The sequence below is a fragment of the Mastomys coucha genome, chromosome X (assembly GCF_008632895.1).
Source record: "Mastomys coucha isolate ucsf_1 chromosome X, UCSF_Mcou_1, whole genome shotgun sequence".
Classification (NCBI taxonomy): domain Eukaryota; kingdom Metazoa; phylum Chordata; class Mammalia; order Rodentia; family Muridae; genus Mastomys; species Mastomys coucha.
The window spans coordinates 75,259,056-75,284,890 of NC_045030.1; the positions used below are offsets into that span (position 1 = coordinate 75,259,056).

General features: G+C 47.7%; 1 protein-coding gene across 7 annotated transcripts in view; it reads left to right on the forward strand.

The window, feature by feature from the left end:
- Positions 1 to 25,835, forward strand: part of Atp2b3 (ATPase plasma membrane Ca2+ transporting 3) — a 67,637-nt gene that overhangs the window by 15,674 nt on the left and 26,128 nt on the right. For 4 of the 7 annotated variants that reach the window (XM_031364005.1, XM_031364042.1, XM_031363989.1 and 1 more), the window contains exons 2-12: positions 3,938 to 4,270; positions 10,335 to 10,532; positions 10,632 to 10,889; positions 11,321 to 11,446; positions 11,974 to 12,099; positions 15,356 to 15,397; positions 16,742 to 16,906; positions 17,431 to 17,645; positions 18,206 to 18,448; positions 19,139 to 19,380; positions 24,836 to 25,070. In XM_031364005.1, the coding sequence (XP_031219865.1) occupies positions 4,063 to 4,270; positions 10,335 to 10,532; positions 10,632 to 10,889; positions 11,321 to 11,446; positions 11,974 to 12,099; positions 15,356 to 15,397; positions 16,742 to 16,906; positions 17,431 to 17,645; positions 18,206 to 18,448; positions 19,139 to 19,380; positions 24,836 to 25,070 (2,058 nt within the window). In that variant the 5' untranslated portion in view covers positions 3,938 to 4,062. The remainder of the gene's footprint in view (positions 1 to 3,937; positions 4,271 to 10,334; positions 10,533 to 10,631; positions 10,890 to 11,320; positions 11,447 to 11,973; positions 12,100 to 15,355; positions 15,398 to 16,741; positions 16,907 to 17,430; positions 17,646 to 18,205; positions 18,449 to 19,138; positions 19,381 to 24,835; positions 25,071 to 25,835) is intronic. The other 3 variants (XM_031363997.1, XM_031364015.1, XM_031364033.1) reach the window with 1 other exon arrangement.

A 25,835-nucleotide genomic window follows, 5' to 3' on the forward strand; every position in this document is an offset into this window, starting at 1 on the left:
CTCTCTCTATCTATCTCTATCTCTATCTCTATCTCTATCTCTATCTCTATCTCTATCTCTCCTGTATGATGTTGGCCAATTTGTACCAGGCTGGAGCAAAGGCCAGAAGGTCCAAGTGCCCCTTTGTGGAGGTTCTCAATTCAATTAAGCCAATTAAGTTCTGAAAGATGAAAGAGCACAGAAATGGTACGTTCTCCACCCTTTTGATGCCTACAGGCCGTTCTCGGCAGCCAGCCCAGGCCGGAAAGTCTGTCAGGCCTGCAGAACTGATAGGCCTGGTCACTTATGTTCTTGACCATTTCAGTGATGGCTGCTGTTCTTATTAAAACTGGGGGAAGCTATCATCCAGGTTTACAGACAACCCAGGGATGAAGAGAACATATGCCTTCTGCTCTCTCCAGCAGCCAAGAGTCACTCAAATGGGCCTCCCCTCAACTGATGCCCTGTGGCCTGTTGAGTGAATGGAGATGAGGAAAGTTTGAGTAGCCACCCATACTGGCTTCATGCTGTACAGGATAGTGCTGGCACCTTCCAGAGCTCCAAGTTTTTCCCTCTGTGAACCAGGTCCCATTCACTAATTTCTCCAGCCCCATCACCATCTGGGATAGATCACTCAGTGCATTTTGGCAGCTCAGTGGTCAGCAATGTATCTCAAAGAATTAAGGATGCAGGTAAAGGTATTTCCTGTTCATGGCTATGGCCAGCCCTGGGATGTAGGAATGGACTTTGGGATCTTGGGCTCAGCAGCAATTAATTATAGCTAGAAAACTAACTGGTAAATACATTCTAGAGAATGTTCCACAGGAACTGTAACTAATGGAAGCCTTTGGATGTCAACAGGTGGTGACAAGAGAGAAGGATGTGTTGTTGAAGCTCAGACATGGTCTCTAGTAGAGTGAGTGATGGCCGGTGTGGGGCATGGGGAAGAGGTCAAGGTCAGAGGAGGGGCTGGAGATTGAATGGGTATGTGGCAGAACCAATCATGAATTATAGGAAGATTTTTCTGGAGTGGTGGTGCCTAAGCCAGGGAAAACCTTCTTTCAGGGCAGTGTGGCAACCAGTTGCTAGCTTATAGGGAGATCTCTGTTGGTAAACAGAGTGTTATGTTTGCTTTGGGAGGGGGATGGGAAAAAGGGAGCTAGCCATGACTGCCATTCAGGGTGTTGGGGGATACTGAGATGCAGAGGACAGCTTGACCCCAGGACAGTCACAAGGAGCAGGGGTGCTATGAGCTCCAGTAGTCCCTCTGGATACAAGGAGGTAACATGGCTTGACCTCATCAGAAACAATGCCTTACCTCCCTACCCAGGGTCCTTACAATGATTCATTGAAGGTCCAGCCATCTTCAGCAATGACAGCATTCCAAAGTCAGGAGCACCTCTACTTTGCAGGTCAGGAACAGGGAAGAGGAGGTACATGACAGAAATGTGCCAGTTACATTAGGGAAGTTCTGGCCTCCTCCAGGACTCCTGGGCCTGGGTGACTGTAGCAATGACCTACAGGTACCTGCTCTAAAGAACATGTACCCATCTCAGAGCCGAATAGGCTGTTCACTTCACATTCCAAACCTAAGAGCGCCCCCATCTCCAGGTCAGAACAGCTGAAAAGATTAATGGGCTTCCAAGGAGTAAAATCCTTCACCTGGCTTCCTTTTCCCAAAGAGTCTCTGTGGAGTCCTTAGGGAACTCAGCTGGGAACATACAAGTCCTCAGATGGAGCCCCAGGCCTTCAAGCTCAGGGTGTATAGGCCCTTAACCATGGGCATCAGAACCTGAAACAAGTACTGGCTACCCTTCCACAAGGACTGAAAGTGCCCCCCTCTCAAATTTTCACTTGACGATACCTGGGTACATATAGCCCTGTTGATCTGGCCTTTCCTAGCAGCCTTGTCTGACTAGGGCCTAAGAAGCTGACTCATGGAGTCGGGGGATGGGCTGGCTGAAGCCAGTGCCTACACAGACAAACCAGACCTATTCATCTTCTCCAGCAGCCAGCAGGCTGGGAGTGACAGAAGTAGAAGACAGAACTCAAAACTGACAGGCGCATTCAACTGCTTAGGCACTGGAACATCAGGGAGCAACTGAAGCTCAGGTCAGAGAGATGAAAGATGTCAGGATGCCATCCTAAGCCAAGGTCACCTGGTGTTGAGGTGGGCGGGTGTCAGTTGAAAGCTAACATAACTACCTTGAAGCAGCAGTCTCAATTTCTTCTGGCTCCGTCATTTCCCTTAACCAAGCCTCAACTTCCTGTGCTGACAAGAGAATGATATTTATCACCCTCTTGTAGGTGGTTGGCATGGTACATTCACAGAGCTCCAGTGGAAGGAACATACGCTGCCCAGCTTCCCATGGGTCCACTGCTTGCCCCTGGCATCTCTGAGCCAATGCTTCTGGCTGCTGCTGCTCAGCCTAGCAAAAAGGCCGCAGTCTCTGCCTCTCCCCCAGCTTTGTTTAGCTGCTTTCAGTCTTTTCTTCCCCTTGTCCTTCCTAGAGGCCTTCCTTGAAACTCCAGGGCTTTGGGCCTCTAAAGGGAACCTTATTTCTACAGCCACTACACCTTGTCAATCGGCACACATTTTTCTTGAGAGTTGAAGCTCCGTGTTTGGAGCATGAGCAGGAATGTTTCATTGCTCCCTAAAACATCTGCTCTCCCTCTAGGTGTGATACTCTCAGTTCATGGCACCCCATAGGGCTCAGAGGAACTAACCTGGAGAGCAAAGACCATGGAGTTAACCATCTCTATTTTAGCTGCATGCCTTTTTGCCTTTCTTCTGGGCTTCAGGTTATTTTTCCCCCACTGGTGATTCTATATCAGAAACCTAGATGGATTTCTGAGTTCTAATTTTGAGAGGATTGTTCTGAACCTGGAATTTCCCCCAAAGGTGAGAAGTCTAGTCCAGCCAAGCATGTTGTTTGATGATAGAGGCCAAAGCTTTGTACTCTGTGGCTAGTTCTAGGGAGACATGGCCTTGAGGGAGGAGGAGGATAGGTCCAATGGGGTCTAATGGCTCCATTCAGACTCCATGAAGGCCAAAGATGCAGCTTCAGAGGAAAGCAGTTTCCTAGGTAAGGTAAGGTGCACTACTGCAGAAGATAAATATAATAAATATAATAGCCCCAGGAAACCCTAAAAAAAGGAGAAGATTGTATGACCTGGTAATGCTCTGGATGTTTTCAGAAAGGAAGACCTTAACTCCTTTGTCATCTGGGTATGGCAGCAGTGTCACTAGTAACCTGTGGTTGCTTTGAGCTTTCTCCTGTGTGCCCTATTCTGGTCCCCTTCTGCTTTCATTTCCCTTGTCCCTACCCTCCTTACCCTGTCCATTCTTCTTTACCTCCTTCCATACCTCCACCTCTTTTTTCTACTATCTGCTTCCCACTGGGCTTCCTCCCTCCTCCTCCCACCCCTAGGTACTCTGAGGGGCCCAGAAAAACCCTTTACACTCAGCCTTGACAAGGAACTCAGCTGGCCCTCTCCCAGAACCCTGAACAGCCCAGACCTGAGCTACTAAGGGCTGCTGGCTATTTAGAGCAGCGCAGTGGGCACTGGGCAAGTCTTATTCAGGCAAGAACAGGAAGCAAGGTGAGAGGGTCAAGCAAAAAGCTGGTGATGGGCACCGATCTCTTGTGCATATGAAGCAAGAGCAGCTACTCTTGACCCTGAATGTATTGCCTTCCTTCCAAATGGGTTTTCAAGTGGGTTAAAGAGGCAATTAGAACTAGCTGGTGCTTCCCCACCTAACAAACCCTAGAGCTCTGGATGGTCATAATAGGCAGGACTTGGGGAGTGGTCTATCTAGTGAGACCTGGGAGATCAATTTGGCACTCATGAGTGATAAAGCACACTGAATGAAGATCTGCAGAGTAATCCTAGAACCCTGGTCCTTCATTTTTGTTTGAACCAGTCTCTTGGCATCTTCTTTCTTCCTTCTCTCCAGGTGTTCACACTTAGCCTCTTTCCCACCACCACCTTGCCTCACCTCAACACTGGGATCTTAGGTGGCCAGCTGTCCCTAGCTGCAACTGAGTTGAGGCAGCACCTGTGAGAAGGCTGACCGACAGGATGGGCGACATGGCAAACAGTTCCATTGAGTTCCACCCCAAGCCCCAGCAGCAGCGGGAAATGCCCCATGTAGGTGGCTTTGGATGCACACTGGCAGAACTACGAAGCCTCATGGAGCTCCGAGGTGCTGAGGCACTGCAGAAGATTCAAGAAGCTTATGGGGATGTCAGCGGGCTATGCAGGAGATTGAAGACCTCACCTACTGAGGGTAAGTCCACCAGGTTGGACAGGGAAAGGGATAGCCTAGGGCACACTCAGGGGTCTATGGTACTGCTGCTGCTATGAATGCCTTGAATGGCTTTGTGGAAGTAAGGCCCAGTTGACCCTTGGAGTACACAGAAACTGGGACCCTGATTATTACCCTCTGCTCGGTCACTTTCTCTTGACTGGAAGGTACTTTGTACAGGGGGAGATTATCACCCATTGGGCAACTAAATTCTGAGGGCATGAGTTGAGCCCTCATCCACACCTCTGTGATCAGTCATTTTCCACCCTACAAGAGGAAAAGAGAAGGAAGTGCAGATTAGGGCCACTAAAGGTGGGGGATCCAAATGGAAACCCTGAACTTCTTTCCAAGAAACAGAGAAGTACCAACTGTCTCCTACTGAAGGAAGAAGAAACCATCACCTCTGTCTATATATTTGAGTTTCATGTGCTTAAATTTGGGCTTAGTTAAGAGGAACCAGAAAAAAAGAATGCAGTGTGGAAGCCCTCTGGGGCTCAAGTCGAAAGGGTCCTCTTGATGCAAGGATTGCTCAGAGACATTTGAGTCTTGTGGAAAAGGTACACCAAAACTAGGGCCCAGTAGTCACATGGTACCATTAGCAGTGGTGGTGATTGGGATTGGGGTGATTGCCCAGTAGGTGAAGTGCTTGCTGTGCAAACATGAGGTCATGAGTTTGAGTTTTCAGCTCCCATGTAAAAAGCTGACCATGGAGTGTGTTCCTGCAGTCACAGTACTAAGGAGGCAGAGATAAGAAAATCTGTGGTGCTTGTCTATCAACCAGTTTAGCAAATCAGTGAACTCTAGTTTCAGTGAAAGACTCCATCACAGTTTGGTGGAGAGCAACTGAGGAAGACACTACACATTTACCTTTGGTTATTAGCATATATGAGCACACACACACACACACACACACACACACACACACGCGAACATAAGTGACAGCAATAACAGACTGTCCTACAGAGGTTTGAGCCTGAAGCAGTGCAGGTCTCACACCAGTGAGCCTCTAGATGAAACATGGTGAGAGTACTCTAGAATATCCAGAGTGGAGGTCTTGGGTCCTCAATTCCCTGGAGCTGGAGTCTTCTGTAGTGAGAAGGGTCCTCAAAGAGCTAACTCTAGCCCCAGATTTCAGGAGCTGGAATCCTTTCAAGCCCATCTGACACTAGCTTGGCAGGGTTACTGGACCTAACCCATCCTGATGTCAGGCCTGCTTCCCAGCCAATACTGATTGATTTTATCAGCTGCCCATTTAGTTGTAGCACTTTGGTGCACCCAGTCCTGCAAGTCCTGGCTACCACCACCTGTATTTCTCCTGCTCCCTGGATCCCCTGTCCTACCCTACCCAGAGCCTCTAGGGCACACACCAGATGCTCTTACTCTAGTCTTGCCCCAAGTGAATTGAAGAAAGCATCATCTGCCCATAGGCAATAATGCATGGACCCAAGGGAGCATTAGAGATAGGGGAAGGCAACCCCATGGGCCAGGTTAAGAACTCAAGGTATCATGGCCTCCCTGGGCCGTCTGAGCCTTCCTGAACTAAGCTGTATAACTGCTGCACCCACGGACAACCTATTCAGCCTGCCTACCACACATGCCCTCGAACACACGAGCACGCGCGCGCGTGCACACATGCACATACCAGCCTGAAGCAGTGTTCTGTCAGGGCAGATGGCTGGGCTCCATGCCAGAGGATCTCTTTCCTTCCTTCTCCTTGCCCACCCCACCCCATGAGGACTTAGGGCCTCTGAGAAGGCTGGAGTAGAGGGCTATTTAGCCACAAGGGCTCTGGCCTCTCCCAGATCAAAGGAAGCAGATGGGCTTCAGCTGGCAGCTCTTCCCTCTGCCTGTCAGGCCTTGTTAAATATTTAAAATGTCAAGGCCCCTGGGAACCTGCCCTATTCTGCCACAGAGCTCTAGTGCTCATCTGGTGCTTCTAAATGGGGTGAGTGTAGAGAAGAGCAGGTGCCCAGGTGGGTGGTTCAGCCCTAGACAGGCCTCTGAGACTCTAAGACCCTATGGCAGCTTAAAGACCAGCCCTTCCCCGCACCCCAGGCTCCTTGGGCCCAGCTCTCTGAGGCAAGGAGCAGGTGACTCTCACTCCTCCATTTCCTTGGCTCAGCAAACCTTGATCAGGAAGGCTCCTCAGCAGGCCTTCTTAGAGGGAGGGGCAGGCTTAACTGTACTCCAGGCCCCATGCCAATCCCCTGGAGCCCAGAAGGGGCTTGACAGAGGACAAGGGGGCCAGGTAGATGTGCAACATGTTGGTGGAGGGGACTTTGGCAGTTATTGCACTAATCCACTAATCTCTTAGCCTCTGTAGAGATTCAGAGGATTCCAGAACCCATGCTGAAGAAGGGCCTACCTGCTGCTCAAGAACCTTGGGGTAGGCTGGTAAGGGGGCTCAGTGCCATGCCCTTGTCTTGTCTGCTCTCCACAGGCAGTCCAAAGAAGGAGGGAGCAGATTAGCTGAGAGCCAACACAATGTGGTCCTAATCCAATTCTGATGGCATCTGGCCTCTGCTCTGGGCAAGCAGCCCATATGTGTCCGTGCCAACCACCCTGCCTCTGTCCCCATGTCTTAGACCTGCTAGGTGGGCAAGTGCTTGGAACAAGAAGGGCCACAGCTAGCTACCTTCTCTACTACACACAAAACATGGCACTGTGGCACCTGTTAGGACTCCCCTCCCAATCCCACAGAAAGGCCAGTGCTTTAGGGTCAATCTGAAGGTAGCTGCCAGAGTCAAGCAAAGGAGATAGTGAAACATTGCTGCAGTAGGAAGGCCAATCCAAGGCCAAGGGCAAGGCAGAGGAGGGGAAGGGAGTGAGTTCCTGGGGGAAAGGGCCTAAGGGCCTTACTGGCCTTGGGGACAATCTGGGCATGTGAACTAGGACACTCAGGAAGCAGAGTCACATGGCGCCATAGGACTCATAGGCTATCTAGAAGTTAGAATAGGTCACTTCCCCTCTCTGGAGGCTCCAGGCCAAGGGCAGTGTAAACCCCAAGTGTCTAAGAGCTCAGAGCTCTGGTGCATGCCTTCTGATGTTGCATCTCTCATAGCTCCTTTAGTTGAAGGAGAAAAGGCTTAATCTGGAGGAAAGGCTGCCCCACCCCCAGCTTGGTCCTTGCCCCCACCACTGCTACCACAGAGACTGAAGCCTCCAAGACACCCTACTGGGGAAGCTGTGGGACTTTAGAAAGAGGCCTTTGGCCCCAGCAGAAATCCGAGCTGCCTGCCCAGGCCAGGCTCAATGAGGCCAGGGAGAGAAAGGCAGGAACAGCTGCAGCCCTTCTGGGTGGGAAGGACACTGTGGAGTCAGATGGTGTGGATGTGCCAAGGCTGTGCTGGTTGTGACTTGCTCTTCTCAGTTCTTCCACTTCATTCAAGCTCTACCCTGATCCTCTGCAGAAGGCCCACTGCCAGCACTTCATTACTGGTGATTGGTCTGGGACTGAATCTTATAAGTCTTTCTGAACTTAGCCTGGTCTGCATGCCCCATGGATTGGGTGATCCTTTTTCTCACCACTCAGCTCCTTCAGCATGTGGTAGAAGCCATGACAGTGACTACTGATAGGAACTTCAAGCTGCCATCCATCCATTAGGTGTCAGTATGGAGCTGGTCCCTTAGGGGCATAGCACTGGAGTCCTGGGTGAACTTAAGAAGGGACTGGAACAGCCTGTAGAGAAGCCTTCCAGACAAGGATAGGAGTGTAGCATCATCTCACTTGCCTAAGATCTATGTAGAGGCTACCTCCAGGGCCCTAAAGCCTAGAGTTAAGGCCCTCTCTGCCCCTGGACCCTGCATTGACTGAAGTGTCTCGTGTTAAGACTTAGAGGGCCTGCACTGGAACCTTCCTTTCCTCTCCCCCACCCCTTGTTCTCTGCATTGACAGTCTCCTTAGCCTCAGCCATCCCCATTTCTCATCCTTGAGGACAAGTGATAGAATTAGATGAAAGGAGTCATTGTGAGACCAAAGGAAACCATGAGGCTCCTGAGGAGGCTGGCCACTGAATTTTGCAGAGCATTTCTAGGTGGAAGTTCCTGTAGTCTCCAGATCAGAGCTCATGTTTTGGCCCAGGGTCAAGTTCTAAGAAGGGTAAGTTATAGGGAATCCATGTGCCTGGACACTTCCTAGGCACTGTGGACACCAGACCTTGGCTTATCCTCTCCTCAACTCTATCACAGTAGCTCAGTCTCTGTGGAACCCTATTGTCCTTTCCTGATGCTGGTCCTTTCCATCTCCAGGAGAGTCCCCCTCCCCCTTCACACTGTGGAGCAGCCTCCATGCACAACCTAGAGGATTGGTATCCCAGGCTACAGCTTGGTATGCAATGCCACAGACCTCTACCTTTGCTTCTCATGGCTGGCTCCATACTTCCACCTTAAAGAGCTTCCAGAGTCTTTCTCATCTCCTCACAAGATAATCTCCTGTGTAGGTCTCTGGACCTAAGAACTTTCTCTTACACTCATTCTGTCTGCTCTTTCCATGAGAAACTTCCAGATAGTAGACCTCCATCCACCTCCAGAAGACTTTGTTCTATCTTCTTCAACAAACTATCTTTCTGGACACTCCCATGTCCCTGGCCCCTGGTTCCCCTGTGCTTTGCTCCTTTTGCAAGTTAGGCTATGTCGCCCTGACTGTCTTTGAAAACAGTAAGCCATAGAATGGGGTGGCCAAGTTCCAGGGGCTGCTTCACTTTTGAGGTGCCAGTGTGGCAAACACTCAGTCCCATCGTGCAGGCCTGTGTGGGGCCTAGTGGCCAGCACTCTGCAAGAGACATAGAATCTAAATGTTAGAAAAGAGATAGCTTGTCTTATCTCTTTGAAGAGGGCCCTGACCATTTCTTTGGCATTTGGCATAAAACTTGGCTAATATTACTTGGATCCCCTTGATTGGTGATCTCTCCACAAGTCCACTGAAGCCACCTACGTATTGGTTCACCCACCTTCCACCCCAACCCAGGAAGCCACTGCTGTCTTAGCTATCCTTGGCCATGTAGTACTCTCGTGGGGGGTCCTTGCTGTTCTCCTCCTTGTTGGGTGTTATCACTTCCCTGCAAGCATCTCTCCCAGATAGCTTAGACATGGAGGTGACAACAGACATAGAAGATACATGACCTGGTGTTGGAGCCAGCCGACAAGGGTGAGGCTGAAGTAGAGAGGGCGACTGAATGAGAACGAGAGGACCACTGCTCTGCTGGCAATGGCAATAAACTTTAATGGGAGAAATCTTCTATAGTAAAGACTAAAAATAGAATTTAATAACAATCATGTAGCACAATCTCTTAGCACTTTCTCATGACAAAAGCATATCCACTTCTTCATTATCTTACAGTAAATATTTTCCCCCATGCCCAGGTGCATGAGGTCTGTTTCTTTGATCCTTGCACGCACAGCTCTCAGTAGCCTTGAATTACTTCCAAAACATCTTGGGTTCATGGAGCAGTTATGTCCTCAGCTGCAGGGAGATTATCAGAAAGTGCCCCCTCCTTCATGGAGCGGTCATGCCCTTGGCTGCAGGGAGATTATGTGAAGGTGCCCCCTCCTTGCCTTTCAGCAGAGGGGCCACCCCTAAATCTTCCCTTATGTCAAAGAACATTTCCACCATTCAGCAGAGGGGCCACCCCTACATCTTCCCCTATGCTAAAGAACATTTCCACCACAATGTGGGCTAGTGTTTCAGTAATTGAGACATCCACAGTCCCAGAACCTCCCTCCCTAGGCCTGTTGTTTCATAAGTGCATCAGAAAAATGATAACCCCCTTTCCTAGGCTACCATCCCTTTCTCAGGCTAGGTACTCCCTGTGAGGGCTGTACTTGGTCCTCATGCTTGGTCCTAGGGCTTATAGTACCAGGCCTGTACCATTCTGCCTACTCTAAGTATTCACTCCAGAATTCTAGAGGCACAGGCTTTGGTCAGAAAGCCACAAGGGCCACTGTCACAGCAGCAGCAGCAGCTTAATCAGGGATGCTTAATGGCAGCAAGCACTAGCTGGTGTCATCTTCTTCTGTGCTTCTGCCACTTTCCTGGGGCACTGTGTAGGCCTGGCAGACAACACCAATGACTTGGAGAAACGCAGACAGATCTATGGGCAGAACTTCATCCCCCCAAAGCAGCCCAAGACCTTCCTGCAGCTGGTATGGGAAGCCCTGCAAGACGTGACTCTCATCATTCTCGAAGTGGCTGCTATCGTCTCCCTGGGCCTCTCCTTCTATGCACCTCCTGGAGAGGAAAGTGAAGGTAAGGGGTAAAGATTCTGGGCTAAGAAGAGGTCCTGGTTCTTGGTTCCCAAGACTTCACCTCTTCTTCCTTTCTATCCTCCTTCATCTTTGGACCCAGCCTGTGGGAATGTGTCTGGTGGAGCAGAGGACGAAGGAGAGGCTGAGGCTGGCTGGATTGAGGGGGCTGCCATCCTACTCTCTGTCATCTGTGTGGTACTGGTCACAGCCTTCAATGACTGGAGCAAGGAAAAGCAGTTTCGAGGTCTTCAGAGCCGTATTGAGCAGGAGCAGAAGTTTACTGTCATCCGAAATGGGCAGCTCCTCCAGGTCCCTGTGGCAGCCCTGGTGGTAGGGGACATTGCCCAGGTCAAATATGGTAAGTGTGTCCATCTTCATCTGCTCTGCCAAGAAAGCCTGAATACCACTTCTGGGAAGGTTGAGCCAGTGAAACCCCTTCTAAGCTCAGTCTGTCTCCCCAGTAGTCTGTGTGTTTTCACCCTGAGATTGGCGCATAGGGACTGTGAAGAGGGGCAGAAAAGGAGTTTGAGACAGTGCCCACACTGGCCTCATAGCATCTGAGGAGGTTTTCTTCCATGACCCCAGGATACAACCATTGTCCCTGTTTCATGAGAGCTGGACAACATGGTTCCATGTGGATGATCCCCCTCAAAGGAGGAGGCTGAAAGAAGAGAGCTCCCCAGACCTTTCCCAGATGACAGGACCTCCCCTGGGAAAGGTGGGAAAAAGCAAAGGTGGGGAGGTCCCATGAACCCATAGCCTCTGATTCTGGCCTGGGATGGCCTATAGGAGATCTTCTGCCTGCCGATGGTGTGCTCATCCAAGGCAATGACCTCAAGATCGACGAGAGCTCCCTGACTGGCGAGTCGGACCATGTTCGAAAATCAGCAGACAAAGATCCTATGCTGCTCTCAGGTGAGAGACACCTGCCCAACTAGTCAAGTGTAAGGTCACTCTGAAAGCCATTTGGCCCAGCATCCCCAGCTAAGTCATCCTGCTGGACTTGCCTTAGTCTCCCTGAGTAGCCCTTTCGATTGGAAAATCTGAGAATGCTACCCATTGCCATGCCAGAGCAGGTTACTAAAAGCCTGGTGGTGTGGCTTCAGCCATAGGGCAAAGAAATGGGCCTTCCCTGCTCAAGAGGGTCCTTGGCATCATAAATAGGACATCCCAAAGGGAGAACATTCTGGAGTCAATATTGTACTTCTTCCACATCCAGACTAGAAATGACTCAGGGAGTGCTTTGTTCCTTCTCTAGAAGGTTCTCATTCAACCCACTTTAACCTTAATGGGAAATGGACAGAAGAGCCAACAGTCACACTGACTTCTGCAAGATCTGTACCTGCCTCAGGGAAACCCTCAAGAGCCAGCTTATGGCTGCTGAGTATGCCCTACCAGGCTGTACAAATCTCTATCTTAGTCCCTCTGTGTTTCTGTGCCAGGCACTCATGTCATGGAAGGTTCTGGAAGAATGGTGGTAACAGCTGTTGGTGTGAACTCCCAGACAGGCATCATCTTTACATTGCTTGGGGCAGGTGGAGAGGAGGAGGAGAAGAAAGACAAGAAAGGTAAGGCAGCCATGACTTCCAGTATACATCAATTATGACGTAGTTTCTTCTATGTCCCTGTTCTTGCTTCTTCATCTGCACGCTGGTTCTTCTGGTTCTTCTTAGGGATCCTTCTGGTATTTTCCATAGGAGCCAGTAGGCCAATGACCCCTGTGTAGGAGCAGCTTTCCTTAGATGTCTATTCCCTGATGGCTTTGGTACATCTGTCCCTGGGGTGGAGTGTGGTCACAGAAATGTAACCTCTTACCTCACTTTGAATGGTGCTCTTGGAAGCTGGGCATGGTGGCACACACCTTTAATCCCAATATTTAGGAGGCAGAGGCAGGTGGATCTCTGTGAGTCTGAGGCCAGCCTGGTCTATAAAGTGAGTTCCAGGACATATTTGAGAAATCCTGTTTCAAAAACAAACAAACCAACAAACAAAGGAAAAAAAACAAAGATGCTGCTAGGGTCTTCATGCCCACTCTCAAGGTGCTCAGCTCCCACACAGAAGATCTTGGAGGGGGGTATCACAAAATCCAAAGTGGAAGTCTCCTGAGTAAATAGGAATAGGTTTCAAATTGATAACCAGGACCAGAGGGTGTGGGTGAGGTTGGAAAAGTAGGCTCTCCAGAAAGTGGTACCCCGGCCCCGGAGACAGTAATAGATAGAAACAGAATTTTAGAGAGTCTACCCTTATGATCCCAGGCTCCCTAGCATACTGCCTTCTCCTAACCATGGTACTTAAAACCATGGAGTTACAGAGCTTCCCTATACTGTGACTTAGGTATACACCATAGTTCTGGTAAGCAATCTATCTTCAGTTCCTTCCCAAAGACCCAGGTGACTAGGGAGCAGAGATCTCCAGATGCATGCATGCATGCCCATCTTAGCAGACCTAGAGCCAGAACAATTAGTCTTAGACTACACAGGGACAGACCAGCATGAGGAAGTACAAGTTATTAGTCCTAGCCTTAGGTCACCTCTTAAATCCCCCTTTCCCTAGGGGCAGAGAAACATGAGCTGGCAGGGCTGCTATCATCAAAAAGCTTCCATTATCCTTATCCTTGTTTCCTGGCAGTCTGGTCCTGTGCCTCCCTATATGGACACCTCCCTGCTTTTGATAGGTAGGCCAGGTTTTCTTCCACTTACACTGAGCTCCTCCCAATGTTATCCTGCAACATACATACATACATACATACATACATACATACATACATGTGTTATTTTATTTATTTACATTTCAAATGTTATCCCCCTTCCCAATTTCCCCTCTGCAAACCTCCTATCCTATCCCTTATTCCCCCTGATTCTATGAGGGAGCTCCCCAACCCACCCACTCCTGCCTCACTGCCCTGGCATTCTCCTACACTGGGCAACTTTAATGTCTGCTCCAGGAATGCACAGGCAAGCTCAGCTGAGCTTAGTTTGAGTCCCCAAGATAGATGATCTTGCTTGGTGCCCTCTTGGTTCTGCTTGGTTGACAGGGAGCCCCTCTAGGAAATCCACCCCATCCCCTTGAAGCCAAGAGTCTCCCCCTTGAACTGCCATAGCCTGCACTTTCCTGGCATTCCCTGTATCTCCTTTCCAATCTCCTGAGCTCCTGCTCTGTCCCTTAAATATTCTTCACAGCTTGGTCCTAGGCCCTTCCCTCCTCTTTGAGCTTGATTATTCCTCATCCAGATACTCTCACACAGGCTATTTGCACTTCTATAACACTCTTAGGTTGTAAGACCTAGAGAGTCAGAGTGGACCAGCTTCCTGGAAGAGTACCCTGAGGGGCTGGTGGAAACAGCCCCCATCTCTTCCTGTGTTTCCCTCTTAGACCGTCTCATTTACTCCTGTGGTTCTGTCAACTCATTGGTCATGCTCTGAAGTTGGTCTCTGTCAGTCTGCCACCCTTATTCTCTATTTCTGTCTCTTAAAATGATTCTTATGTGCCATTTTCTTCCAGAGTCCTTCCCTCACCTTCCAAGCTACCTCTGTTAGTGATGCTCACCCCAAACCTCCCTCCCTCTATCCTCCGGAGCTCATGCTTTCCCCCTCTGCAGGTTGGTGTTGTAGTCAACCTTCTCTTAGATGTCTACAGGTTTAGAACCTCCTCATTGTGCCCTGCTATAGCTTCATTGTCCTCCTGTACCCATGAGTATCTCTCTTTGAATCCTAGAAGTCTGTCTCCTTCATGAGACTGGAGAGATGCCTCTGTGGTTAAGAGCACTTTACTTCCAAGTACCTTATTGGGCTGTAACTATCTGCAATTCCAGCTCCAGAGGCTGTCCTCTCCTGGCCTCCACTGGCATGGACAGATAGACAGACACATACACATACACATAAATAAATAAAACATGAACACACACATACACATAGATAAATATAATAACTCTCCCTCACCTCTAAACTACTCCATACATGCACAGAGGGTCCAATATATGCCATGCTTCTGGTTGCAAGTGTATCTTTCATTCTTGGGACCCCAGACCCAATGTGTCCCATTGTCTAGAAGCTATCTGACACCCAGTCTGTCCTTTGAGTCTCTAGTGACTTGAGCTACTGGATTGGAATTGACCCTATGTTGGCAGATTCCTCCCTAAATGGAGGCTAGGGCAGATGTGTCTCCCAGATAAATTCCTCTAACTGCCACTGGAGCTGTGCAGTCCTCAGAAAGAATGGCTGTCACTATGGGCTGTATCGTACCTGAAGCTTCAGACAGAGCCACATTGGTCTTTGCAGCTTTTCCCTAGTACTGCTAGGTACCCAATGCTTAGGCTTCCTCTATACAGTAGACCGAACAGGTCCCTGAAACAGACAGAGCCCTTATCCCATTAAAACACACATACTTGCTATCAGTGGCCTCAGAGAAGTGTAGAAGGGTTGGGCTGGTCCAGGGCTTAGGAGCTACCTCCTGTTGGGTACAAAAGATCAAACATTTAAGGAGAAGACCCACTTAGGGTAGTGGGCCTTCCAGAAACTGTCCACAGATACTCTATCTGACTTGGGGCCCATCCAGAACTGGCTTTAGAAACTCAGTTGTGGGTTGAGGTAAAGAAAACACTGGACTGGGGCTTGATCCTGGAAAGAATAGAATATCAAGAAAGCCCCTTCTTTGGTAAGGTCAGAGCCACCAGCAATTGGGCGTCTTCTTCCCTCCTCTACCCCATATAGGCACAAATTGCCATATGTGTCCAAGCTCTTCCTACTCTCCTGCACTTCTGTGTATGTCATGGCCATACAGGTGTTCTCAAGTCTCTCCGTGTCTGTCATTCCTCTTCCATTGTAGGCAAGCAGCAGGATGGGGCGATGGACAGTAGCCAAACCAGAGGTAAAGTGTGTGTGTGTGTGCGTGTGTGCGTGTGTGCGTGTGTGCATGTGTGTGTGTGTGTGTGTGTGTGTGTGGCTCAGGGCAGCTGAGGAGCCTGGGGGAGGAGGGGGACAAAGGGGAATGGGGAGGGACTACCTGCTACCAGGGCAGAAGCAGCACCTAAAGGCAGGTGAGTGGGCCCCAAAGTCCCATACTGGCTTGCCAATGAAGGGGACATCCTTGGAGGCTGCTTCTACCAGACACTGCTTTCCTGAAGCTACCTGGAAAACAGCTGGTCAGTGCCAATGCCATCAGGCATGCCTTGAGCTTGTCCACAAATGAGAATTACCCATGAATGGATACCCTGGGACCACTTCAACCAGATGATGAATCTGAGCCATAGAGAGGGTAACTTATCAAAATCCCTGGGTGCTAGTCCTGTGAGTATCCCAGGTAAGAGGAGTCAGTTGGAGCCTGGAAGATAACTGAGATTGGTAGGCCTTTGGGAAGAGGAGGCATTCTGATGGCTGAGGCCCTTGCTTGGTAGGATAACAATAGGCAGAAACTCAAAGCTAGAGTGACACAGCTAGACATGGCCAGGCATATCCTCAAGGCTGCTAGGAGGAAGGAGCTCTGGTAAGTGGCTTTGGGATAGCAGGTGAGGTAAAGGGATGCATAATGAGAGAAAAAAAAAAACAGGGGACACCTCTACAAGTACTAGGTCAGACAGCAGTTTTTTTATGAAGAGTGGAGGAAGTAGGTGCGGGGGTATGATTACTTTTGGTATCCGTGTCACCACCACAAAAGGAGCAAGAAGGAATGATCTAAGAGTGGGTATGGGAAGATCAGGACAAAACAAGCTTGCCTGAGAGCACTTGGGTGGAGGTAGTTTGATCAAGAGTGCCTGGGCTAAGAGGAGTGCATACTAGATAGAGCTCCTTAGTGTCCCTGAGAGGAAGTGCAGGTGGCTTGGACATTCATGGTCAAATGAGTGAGATTTTGGTTCCAGAACATTCCTTGGACCAACCACAGGACTTCTCTCAGGTATTGAGATTTGGGGCATTCCAGGACTGGCCACCTTGTCTGTGCACAAGTTCCTTGTGCTGATGTCTGTCCACCCTTCCCACAAAAGAACCATTTCTCTGTCCCACCTAGGACAATGCTACAGTTACCTGCCTACCTCAGGAGGGCCTGGGCTTAGGATGCAACAGAGGAAGGCCTACAGATTCCCTTTGCAAAACTTTACATTAAAAGTGCTCCATTAAATCCCACATGATGAGACATGAATTTCCTTGTGATAGCCGTTTGTAGCTTCTTTACCCCTGCTAGGCTCTAACATCATCCAAGGGTTTCCTTTATGTACAGCTAAGAAGCAGGATGGGGCTGTTGCCATGGAAATGCAGCCCCTGAAGAGCGCTGAGGGTGGGGAAATGGAGGAGCGGGAAAAGAAGAAAGCCAACGTACCCAAGAAGGAGAAGTCAGTTCTGCAAGGGAAACTCACAAAACTGGCTGTGCAGATTGGGAAAGCAGGTAGGTTCAGTCAGAGGCAGCAGGGCAGAGGCCTGGAGGACACTGGGCTCCTGGAAGTAGTATCAGTTCCAGATACTATGAATGCACTAGGAACAGAATATTGTCCTGGCCCTAAGGCAAGTTCACGTGCAGAGAGGTGGATAGTATTCCAGAAGAGTGTGGCATATACTGTAGGGCCAGAGGTGCAGGCTGGAGTCAAGTATGACTGTCAAGTTCTGGTTTACCACCCTCCACCCCAATGTGGCCTAAGTCACACACTTACATATTAACTAGCAGACTCACAGCTGTGCATCTCATACCCTCAGCTGTCTGCTCTTTATGTCACACTGTCCTGGGGAAACTGGAATAAAGGCTACCTCGGGACCTCTTATTCCATAGAGTCATCCCTCAAATTGTTTATCTCAAAGATGGCTCAAATCTATCAACCCCTTGCAAAGGTCCTGGCTAGACTCAGGCCAGCCATGACTATGTTGCCCTCAACTTTTCTTCCCTCCTTTTCTCTCCTCTCTACCATGGCTGGACAGGATTGGTGATGTCTGCTATCACTGTCATCATTCTGGTCCTCTACTTTGTGATTGAGACCTTTGTCGTGGATGGCCGGGTATGGCTGGCAGAGTGCACACCAGTGTATGTGCAGTACTTCGTGAAGTTCTTCATTATTGGAGTTACTGTGTTGGTTGTGGCTGTCCCTGAGGGACTGCCTCTTGCTGTTACTATCTCCTTGGCGTATTCTGTCAAGGTAATAATACTACAACTTACAATTAATTCTATCACACAGACCCCAAAACTGGAGTGGGATGTCATTGGGCACCTTAGGTGTAAAGGAGACTAGGAAAGGCTGGGGATACCTTTGGAAGGAAGGAAGGTACTGGGTAAGATAGACTCCACTAACACATCCTAGCAGAGGGTCCCGCTGTACCCACCTAACCCTCAGACACAGTGAAGGGAGCAGAAAAGCTGAGAGACCTCAGAAAAGGTTCTGGGACACTGAGAGATAGTGGGAGAGTAAAGGAGTACCAGTGGAGTGTAGAGGGAAACAGAGATAGCAAAAAATTGAAGAGGGAGTTCTGAAAGATAATTTCCAAGTCAGCCATGCAGAGAGTAGCTTCCTGAAAGCTCACTGGTCCCTGTCTGATGGAAGTTGTTGGATCTTACATACCTACTCTTTCAGTTTGCTACCACCCAGCCCAGAGATGACCAACGTCACCAAATGGACTGTTACTGTTATTTACTCACATTACCTTTATCCTTATAAGTAAACAACTGAAGCATTTCCCACACCATCTTTGCCCATTACAGAAAATGATGAAGGACAATAACCTGGTACGCCACCTGGATGCCTGTGAGACCATGGGCAATGCCACAGCCATCTGTTCTGACAAGACGGGCACACTCACCACCAACCGCATGACAGTGGTCCAGTCCTACCTAGGAGACACCCACTACAAAGAGATCCCAGCTCCCAGCGCCCTGACCCCCAAGATTCTTGACCTTCTGGTTCACGCCATCTCCATCAACAGTGCCTACACCACCAAAATTCTAGTGAGCATGGCTAGGAGAGCAAATGAGAGAAGTGGGCAGGGCTGATGGCATGGCATAAACTTCCCTGGGGGGTTCATTAGGCCCACTTGTAAATTTCAGGTTGCTGGGAAAGTAGCTGAGTGGTATTGGTAAATAATTTGCCTACTGTACATAAAACTCTGGGTTTGCCCCACCATACTATGAAAGGAAACACAGAGCAGAAGAGAAAAGCAAAAACCAAGGTTAAGGAGATGGCTCAGTCAATAAAGTGCTTGCTTTACAGGCATAAAGATTTGAGTTTACTCACCAGAACCCATTTAAAAAAAAACCTAGGCAACAGCCTGCTTGTAATCCCTGCACTGAGCAGACAAAGACAAGCAGGACTCAGGAGCTCCAGGCCAGTGACAGATCCCATCTCAACTAAACAAGAAAAAGCAAGAACTTTTGACAGAGTACTCTTACTGTTGGGTGGGACAGATGGGCTATAGACAGCCTTTCCAAGCATGGTAAATAATGGAAAACCTGGAAAGACCACTTTGGAGACAGGGCATACATACATAGCCTGTGTAGTCAACATGGGTGCCCTCCCTGTATTCCATGTCACCACCCCCTAGCTACACAATGGCCAAGACTGCATGAGAACCTTGGCCTTAGGGATGGAACAGAAGGTACTCTGGGCCCTGATGCCAAGCTAATTATTCTTGCCTACAGCCTCCAGAGAAAGAAGGCGCTCTCCCACGACAAGTGGGCAACAAAACAGAGTGTGCTCTGCTGGGCTTCGTCTTGGACCTGAAACGCGACTTCCAACCTGTACGGGAGCAGATACCAGAAGATCAGCTTTACAAAGTGTATACTTTCAACTCAGTTCGCAAGTCCATGAGCACAGTTATCCGCATGCCTGATGGTGGCTTCCGCCTCTTCAGCAAGGGAGCCTCAGAGATCCTGCTCAAAAAGTGAGTGTATAATAGGAAGAAGGATCCAGAGGTCAGGTGGCTGGGAGCTAGTTAGCATTTGATTCACTAGCTCCCAGTTGTCTATTGTCAGACACCTGGATTGTTTCCACATTTGGGCTCTTGGTCATTCAAGTACAGGTTTGAGTACACATTCTTAACTCTATAGGGCATACACTGTCAATCAGCTTTCTGTTACTAGAATACTTGAGCCGAGCACAGTGATGAACACCTCTCTTCCCAGATGCTTCACATGATGAGGCAGGAGGATGTACAGAATCTAGGAGTTTGAGGCTAATCTGAGAAACTTAGGGAGGCCTTAAGTTTCCCACTACCACCAAAAAAGGAAAAGAAATTAAACTTATAGAATATTTATTTAGCAGGGCAGTGGTTGGTAACAGCACAAATTTGATATCAGCACTCAGAAGAAAGATCTGAGGATCTCTGAGTTCAAGGCCAGCCTGGTCTATAGATTGAATTTCACTATAGTCAGGGCTACACAGAGAAACCTTGTCTTGAATAAACCCAAAGAAAATTTTTTTTAATGATTTATTTTAACTTATAATTTTAAGGGTTTCTGCCCATAGTCAATTCCAGCACCTTACAACAGCATAAAGCTTGAGACCAAACATTTAACATATAGGCCTTTTGGAAGTCATTCTAGATTCAGAGTAACATACCATCCCTGGTCCTCAAAGGGCCATGTCCATCTCATGATAATAATAAAAAAAAAAAAAAAAAAAAAAAAAAAACACTCACTCCACTCCCAAGATTCCTTAATGTCTTAACTATTCCAGAAGTCCATGTTCAAAGTCTCACTCACATGTAGTCTTTAATCCCTATAAAATTCAAAAACAACTTATATACTTTTAACATACAATGGCACAGAGTAAATATTCCCATTCCAAAAGGCAAGAATAGATTCACAGCAAGTGCAGATTCAACCAAAGCAAGACAAAAAGCCAGAATAACATTAAATCATGTAGCTCCATGCCGAATGACATCAGAGACATGTCTACAAAGGGCTCAGATAGCCCTACCTCTCTGCTCTTGACACCCCCTCTTTTGAGTTTGCTTTCTGCAGCTTTCTTCAGCTGAAGTTACATAGTGTAGGCATCTCCAGCTTCCTACTGTATCCACTGCAGCTTCAGCTTCACCTTCATAGCTGTGTGTACTACCTAGAAGTATCCTGACATGACCATACATCTATCGCCTGGCTCCCTGGGATTTCCTTTAAAATCTAGGTGGAAAGCATCTACAAGCCTGCAACTCTTACATTCTGAACATCTGCAAAATCCCCACACAGAGTATGCCAAGGCCAACCACTACTTCTTATCATATCAGTGCAATGCATGGCCTTCTAAAGTGGCACTATCATTCAGCAACGTGATCCTTGGCTGGAACTTTATAGCACAACTTCTGTGTGTGTGTGTGTGTGTGTGTGTGTGTGTGTGTGTGTGTGTGTGTGTGTGTGTGCTCACGCATGCACGCATGCATATGTAGTGGCCAGAGGACTAATGTGGAAGTTGGTTATCTCCTTCCACAATGTGGGTCCTGGGGTCAAACATAGGTCATCAGTCTTGAAGGCAAATGTTTTTACCTGCTGAACCATCTTGAAATTTTGACTGCCAGATTAATTAGTCTATCACCTTTAAATTTAACCTCACACTGAGTGTGAGGACATGGGCAAAATTATAGACAAGATCTTTTCCATAGCATAATACAAATGGTCTCTAGTCAAATTTTCAGTATTGACCTTGTTCTCATTTGAAACTTTGCAAGCATAGGCTTTACCTTTTGCATCCCTATTAGCATTCTAGTCCTCTGAGTTCCCACCAGAACTACCTAGTAAGCTCTTAGAACATTCTAGTCTTTCTTTAATGCTGTTGTTGTCATTCTATTGGATGGAAAGTAGGGTCTCTTCGTAATTTTAATTTACATTTCTTGAAAATTAGAAATACCACTAAGAATGAAAAGATGTTAGAATACTTCTGTTTCTGATGGAAATATAAAACAGTATTGCCAGGCTGAGGAGATGTCTTAGTTGTTAAAGTGCCTGCCACTCCAAGCAAAAAGATCAGCATTCATGTAAAAGTTGTGAGTGGCAGTAGCACACATCTGTAACCTGGTCCATGGATGGAAGGCAGGGGCAGTGGGGAGAAAGACACAGGGTTAACGGGAGTTCATTGGGCAGGCATTCTAGCTGAATGGATGAGCTACAAGTTTAGTGAAAAACCCTGTCCAAAAACTACAGTGAAGAGCAGTTGAGGAAGATATCCAGGGTAACCTTTGGCCTACACATGTATTTGTATACCTGCTTGCATGCATGCATGCATGCATACGTACACACATACATACATACATACACATACACATACACTGGTAATAATGCTGGAATTTTTTATATTTTATGGTTTCTCAGGAAGCTAAGCATGGCACTGCCATGTGACCCAATTGTTTTATTCCTAGGCATATATGTTATAATTCACTTTGGTTGTTACCTTGACTATACTGAGGGATATTTAGGAAACTAGTACCAAGAACTAGGATCACTGCTTGCACCATACATGGTCTGTGGAAGAAAACTTAGATTAACTTGTGATTGGAGATACGAAATGCTTGGAAGACCATGCTAGAGAGTTGGGTTGTCTTTTTCTTCTGTTTTGAAAATCTTTGCTATAGCCAGGCAGTGATGGCGCATGCCTTTAATCTCAGCACTTGGGAGGCAGAGGCAGGCGGATTTCTGAGTTCAAGGCCAGCCTGGTCTACAGAGTGAGTTCCAGGACAGCCAGGGTTACACAGAGAAACCCTGTCTCTTTTCACTCTCTGATAGTGTCTGTAGATGCACAGATAGTGTCAAGTCATGATGAATTCCAATTTGTTTGTTTTTACTGTTGATGTTTGTATATTTACTTTCTTATCTTTTGGTTTTATTACATTTTTAAATTATTGTTGAATTGTGTGTATGGATGTCTTGTCTATGTGCTATGTGTGTACAGTGTCCATGGAGGCCAGAAGGGGGCATTGGATCACTTTGAATTGGGGTTACAGCAATTATAAGCTTTCATGTGAGTGCTAGGATTCAATCCAGGATCCTCTGGAAGAACAGCTACTACTCTTAAAAACTGAGCAATCTTTCCATCCCCTATTTTATTTTATTTTTGATGTATGTGAGGATTTTGCCTGTATGTATGTCTGTACTCCACATATATCTGTGTACCACATGCATACACTTTGTGTGAGTTCATGTGTGTGTGTCATGTGCACATGAATGTGTACTCACAAGTGAAAGTCACAGGACAAGGGAATCTGTTCTCTCCCTTTACCATGTGGGTCCGCAGGATTGAACTCAGGTCATTGAGCAGGAAATAAGCACCTTGACCCTCTGAGACATTTCATCAGTACCCATTTGGTTTGTTTTTTGAAACAGACTCTCCACTCTGTAGCTCAGGCTAGCTTAGAACTCAAAGTTCTCCTGCCTTAGCTTCTTTTTTAAAAAAAATATTATTTATTTTATGTATATGAGTACACTGTTGCTGTCTTCAGTCACACCAGGGCATCAGATCTCATTACAGATGGTTGTGAGCCACCATGTAGTTGCTGGGAATTGAACTCAGGACCTTCCAAAGAGCAGTTAGTGCTCTTAACCCCTGAGCCATCTATCTCTCCAGCCCCTGCCTTGGCTTCTTAAGTGCAGGAACAACAGCCATGTGTGACTGTATCTGAAGTGGGGTTTCTTTCAGAGATGATGAAAATATTCTAAAACTGACTGTGGTGATAGTTGCATGTATCTGAATATATCTAAAAATTGCTGAATTGTATACTTTAATGGGTGAATTGTGTTCTCGTGGGTTTGTGAATTGTTCCTCAATGAAGCTATATAAAACCTGAAGGAGGGAAGGAGTGTGAAGCCTTGCCCCTGTGCATCCCTGCTCCTCCTCCTCTTCTCTTCCTGCACACTTCACCTAGGTCTTGGCCTTCCTCTCTTCCTGAATTCTTCTGCCTCACCTGTATGGGTCCTTCCATCTATACTCAAGGGCCTTGGAGACAGAATCCTCAACAGGATACCAGACTTCTCTGCCCCTAGACTCAGCCTACTCCATGCTCTCAGCAGACCTGACCACTGAGTACATCTCTACTTGGTTGCCTTACTCAGAATACTGTCACCAAAACAGCCCAATCACAGCCTCTGCAGCCCATGGAACAGGCCCTACTGGAGTAGGAGGAAAGGCTGCATTTGAGAGCCCTGACCATTTTCAATGTTGCTCCTTTGATGTTACTATGGGACTGTGGCTGAGGCTGACCAACACACACTCTGTTCTTTGCTGATTATGGGACATAAGAAAGTTACTATTCTATCCTGCCAGCTCAGCTTCCTCATGTGATATGGGGATCCTGGAAGTCTGAATCTCCTGGGAATGCTGAGAGAATTCCATGAGTGAATCCATGACCCTAGGAAGATGTCACAGTGGTTTTTTGTTAGTTTCTCTGTCTATCGCCAACCTCAACAGCCAGCTTTATCAGTTTCCTTGTGGCACCTGTCAGATGAGGCTCCATTCAGTTCAACCACAACTTTTCTGAAGTTCTGTTCCCTAGGCCTGCCCCTTTGGAAGCTCCCAGACTGTCAGATCTGGGGTGAGGTTGCTGCTGGTGTGTGTAGTTCAAGATGACTTTACGTTGTGTTTGGTTTTCACATACTTGGTCCTAAAGAATCTGTAGAAAAACTACAGTAAGCCTCAGGCTGTCATCTCTTGCCTGGGTCTCTTAGCCAATCGGTGTGTGAGTGTTCACAGTTTGCTGTAACAAATGGCCCTAAATCTGATGGCTTAAGATAACGTAAATCTTAGACAGATGAGACAACTGAATTGGTAAAGTTTTTGCCTCAAAAAACTCAAGGGCCTGAGTCTGATTCCCAGAAGCCATGTAAAAATCTTGTAATTCCAACCCTGGAGAGGCAGAGCAGAGATAGGTTGATCCTTGAAGCTCTCTGGCCAGTTAGCCTACCCTGCTTGGCAAGCTCTAGGTCAGGGAGAGACTGTCTCAAAAGCAAAACAAACAAATAACAACAACTAAGAAACAATAACCTAGTTCGTTCTGGCTTTTATACACATACAGACACACACCATAAATTTATTACTTCACATTCCTGGTGGCCAGAAACCTAAAGTCAGGGTGTGATCTAAGTTGTGTGCTCTCTCTTAGAGTGGGAAGAGGGGATCTTTGTCTGCCTCTCCCAAATTCTGCTGCTAGTATGCAGCTGTATCCGTCCAGTTTCTCACCTGTGATCACATGGTCTTCTCCCCTGTCTGTGCACCTTTATATCCTGTTTTTTTGTATGTCTGTTTGTTTTTTCATAATGTCATTGGCTAAGGTCCCATCCTAATCCAGTGTGACTGGCACTGTTTCCTCTTGTTCACTCCCTGTCCCTACCTATCCCACTACCCCTCCCCTGCCCCAGGTGTACGAACATCTTAAACAGCAATGGTGAACTTCGAGGATTTCGTCCTCGGGACCGGGATGACATGGTGAAGAAGATCATTGAGCCTATGGCTTGTGATGGCCTCCGCACCATCTGCATTGCCTACAGGGACTTCTCTGCTATCCAGGAGCCTGACTGGGACAATGAGAGTGAGGTGGTTGGTGACCTTACCTGCATAGCTGTCGTGGGCATTGAGGACCCTGTGCGACCTGAGGTAGCTTCCCCCCTTCTGGAAGCTGCTGTAGTAACTATTCCCCAGATTCAAGGTTGTCCATTTGGTAGCAGGGTAGTTTTTTCCACACTGGACCTGCACACTGTAGGCTTGGAACACAAACACACATGGCAAGAGCCACTTTCTCCCACCTTTCTATATGTTACACCTCTTCCTGTCCTATTTATAGATAAAGCAGCATAGAAAACAGAGACTTGGAGTCTCTCAGGGCCACGGGACCTTCCTCAGTGCTTTTGATCCCCTTGCCAAGCTCTCTTGTCCTTGACATATGGGAATTCTGTGGAACCTATGGAAGTTTGCAGCTGTGCTAGAGGCAAAATTCAGGGTGGGGGATGGATCTCAAGGATCATGTGGCTGAAGCAAACACAAAATGAAAAGGGATATCCTTGATGGCCTTGACATTGGGAGGTTACTAAAACCTTTGACTTGAGCACTTTTTGTGTGATAGTTATATTTGCTGGACTTTAAAGATGGGAGATTTTTGTGAAAGGATCCTCAAGAAAACAGTGTTAGACTTCTTGATCTTGCCCATTAGCCTGGAGCTTTGGCTATGACAGGGGATGAGAAGCAAAGGCATTCAGTTCTAAAACAAATACTTCGTGAATCTAAAGAGTAGACATGAGTCACTATCAGGAGAATACCCCTGTACTCAGTTGGGGATGGAGTGAGAATCACAGTGAGTACAACAGGCCTAGGTTGAGCTGGCAGCAGAGTGAGCCCTGGAGCCAGTTATACAGTTATTTTTGA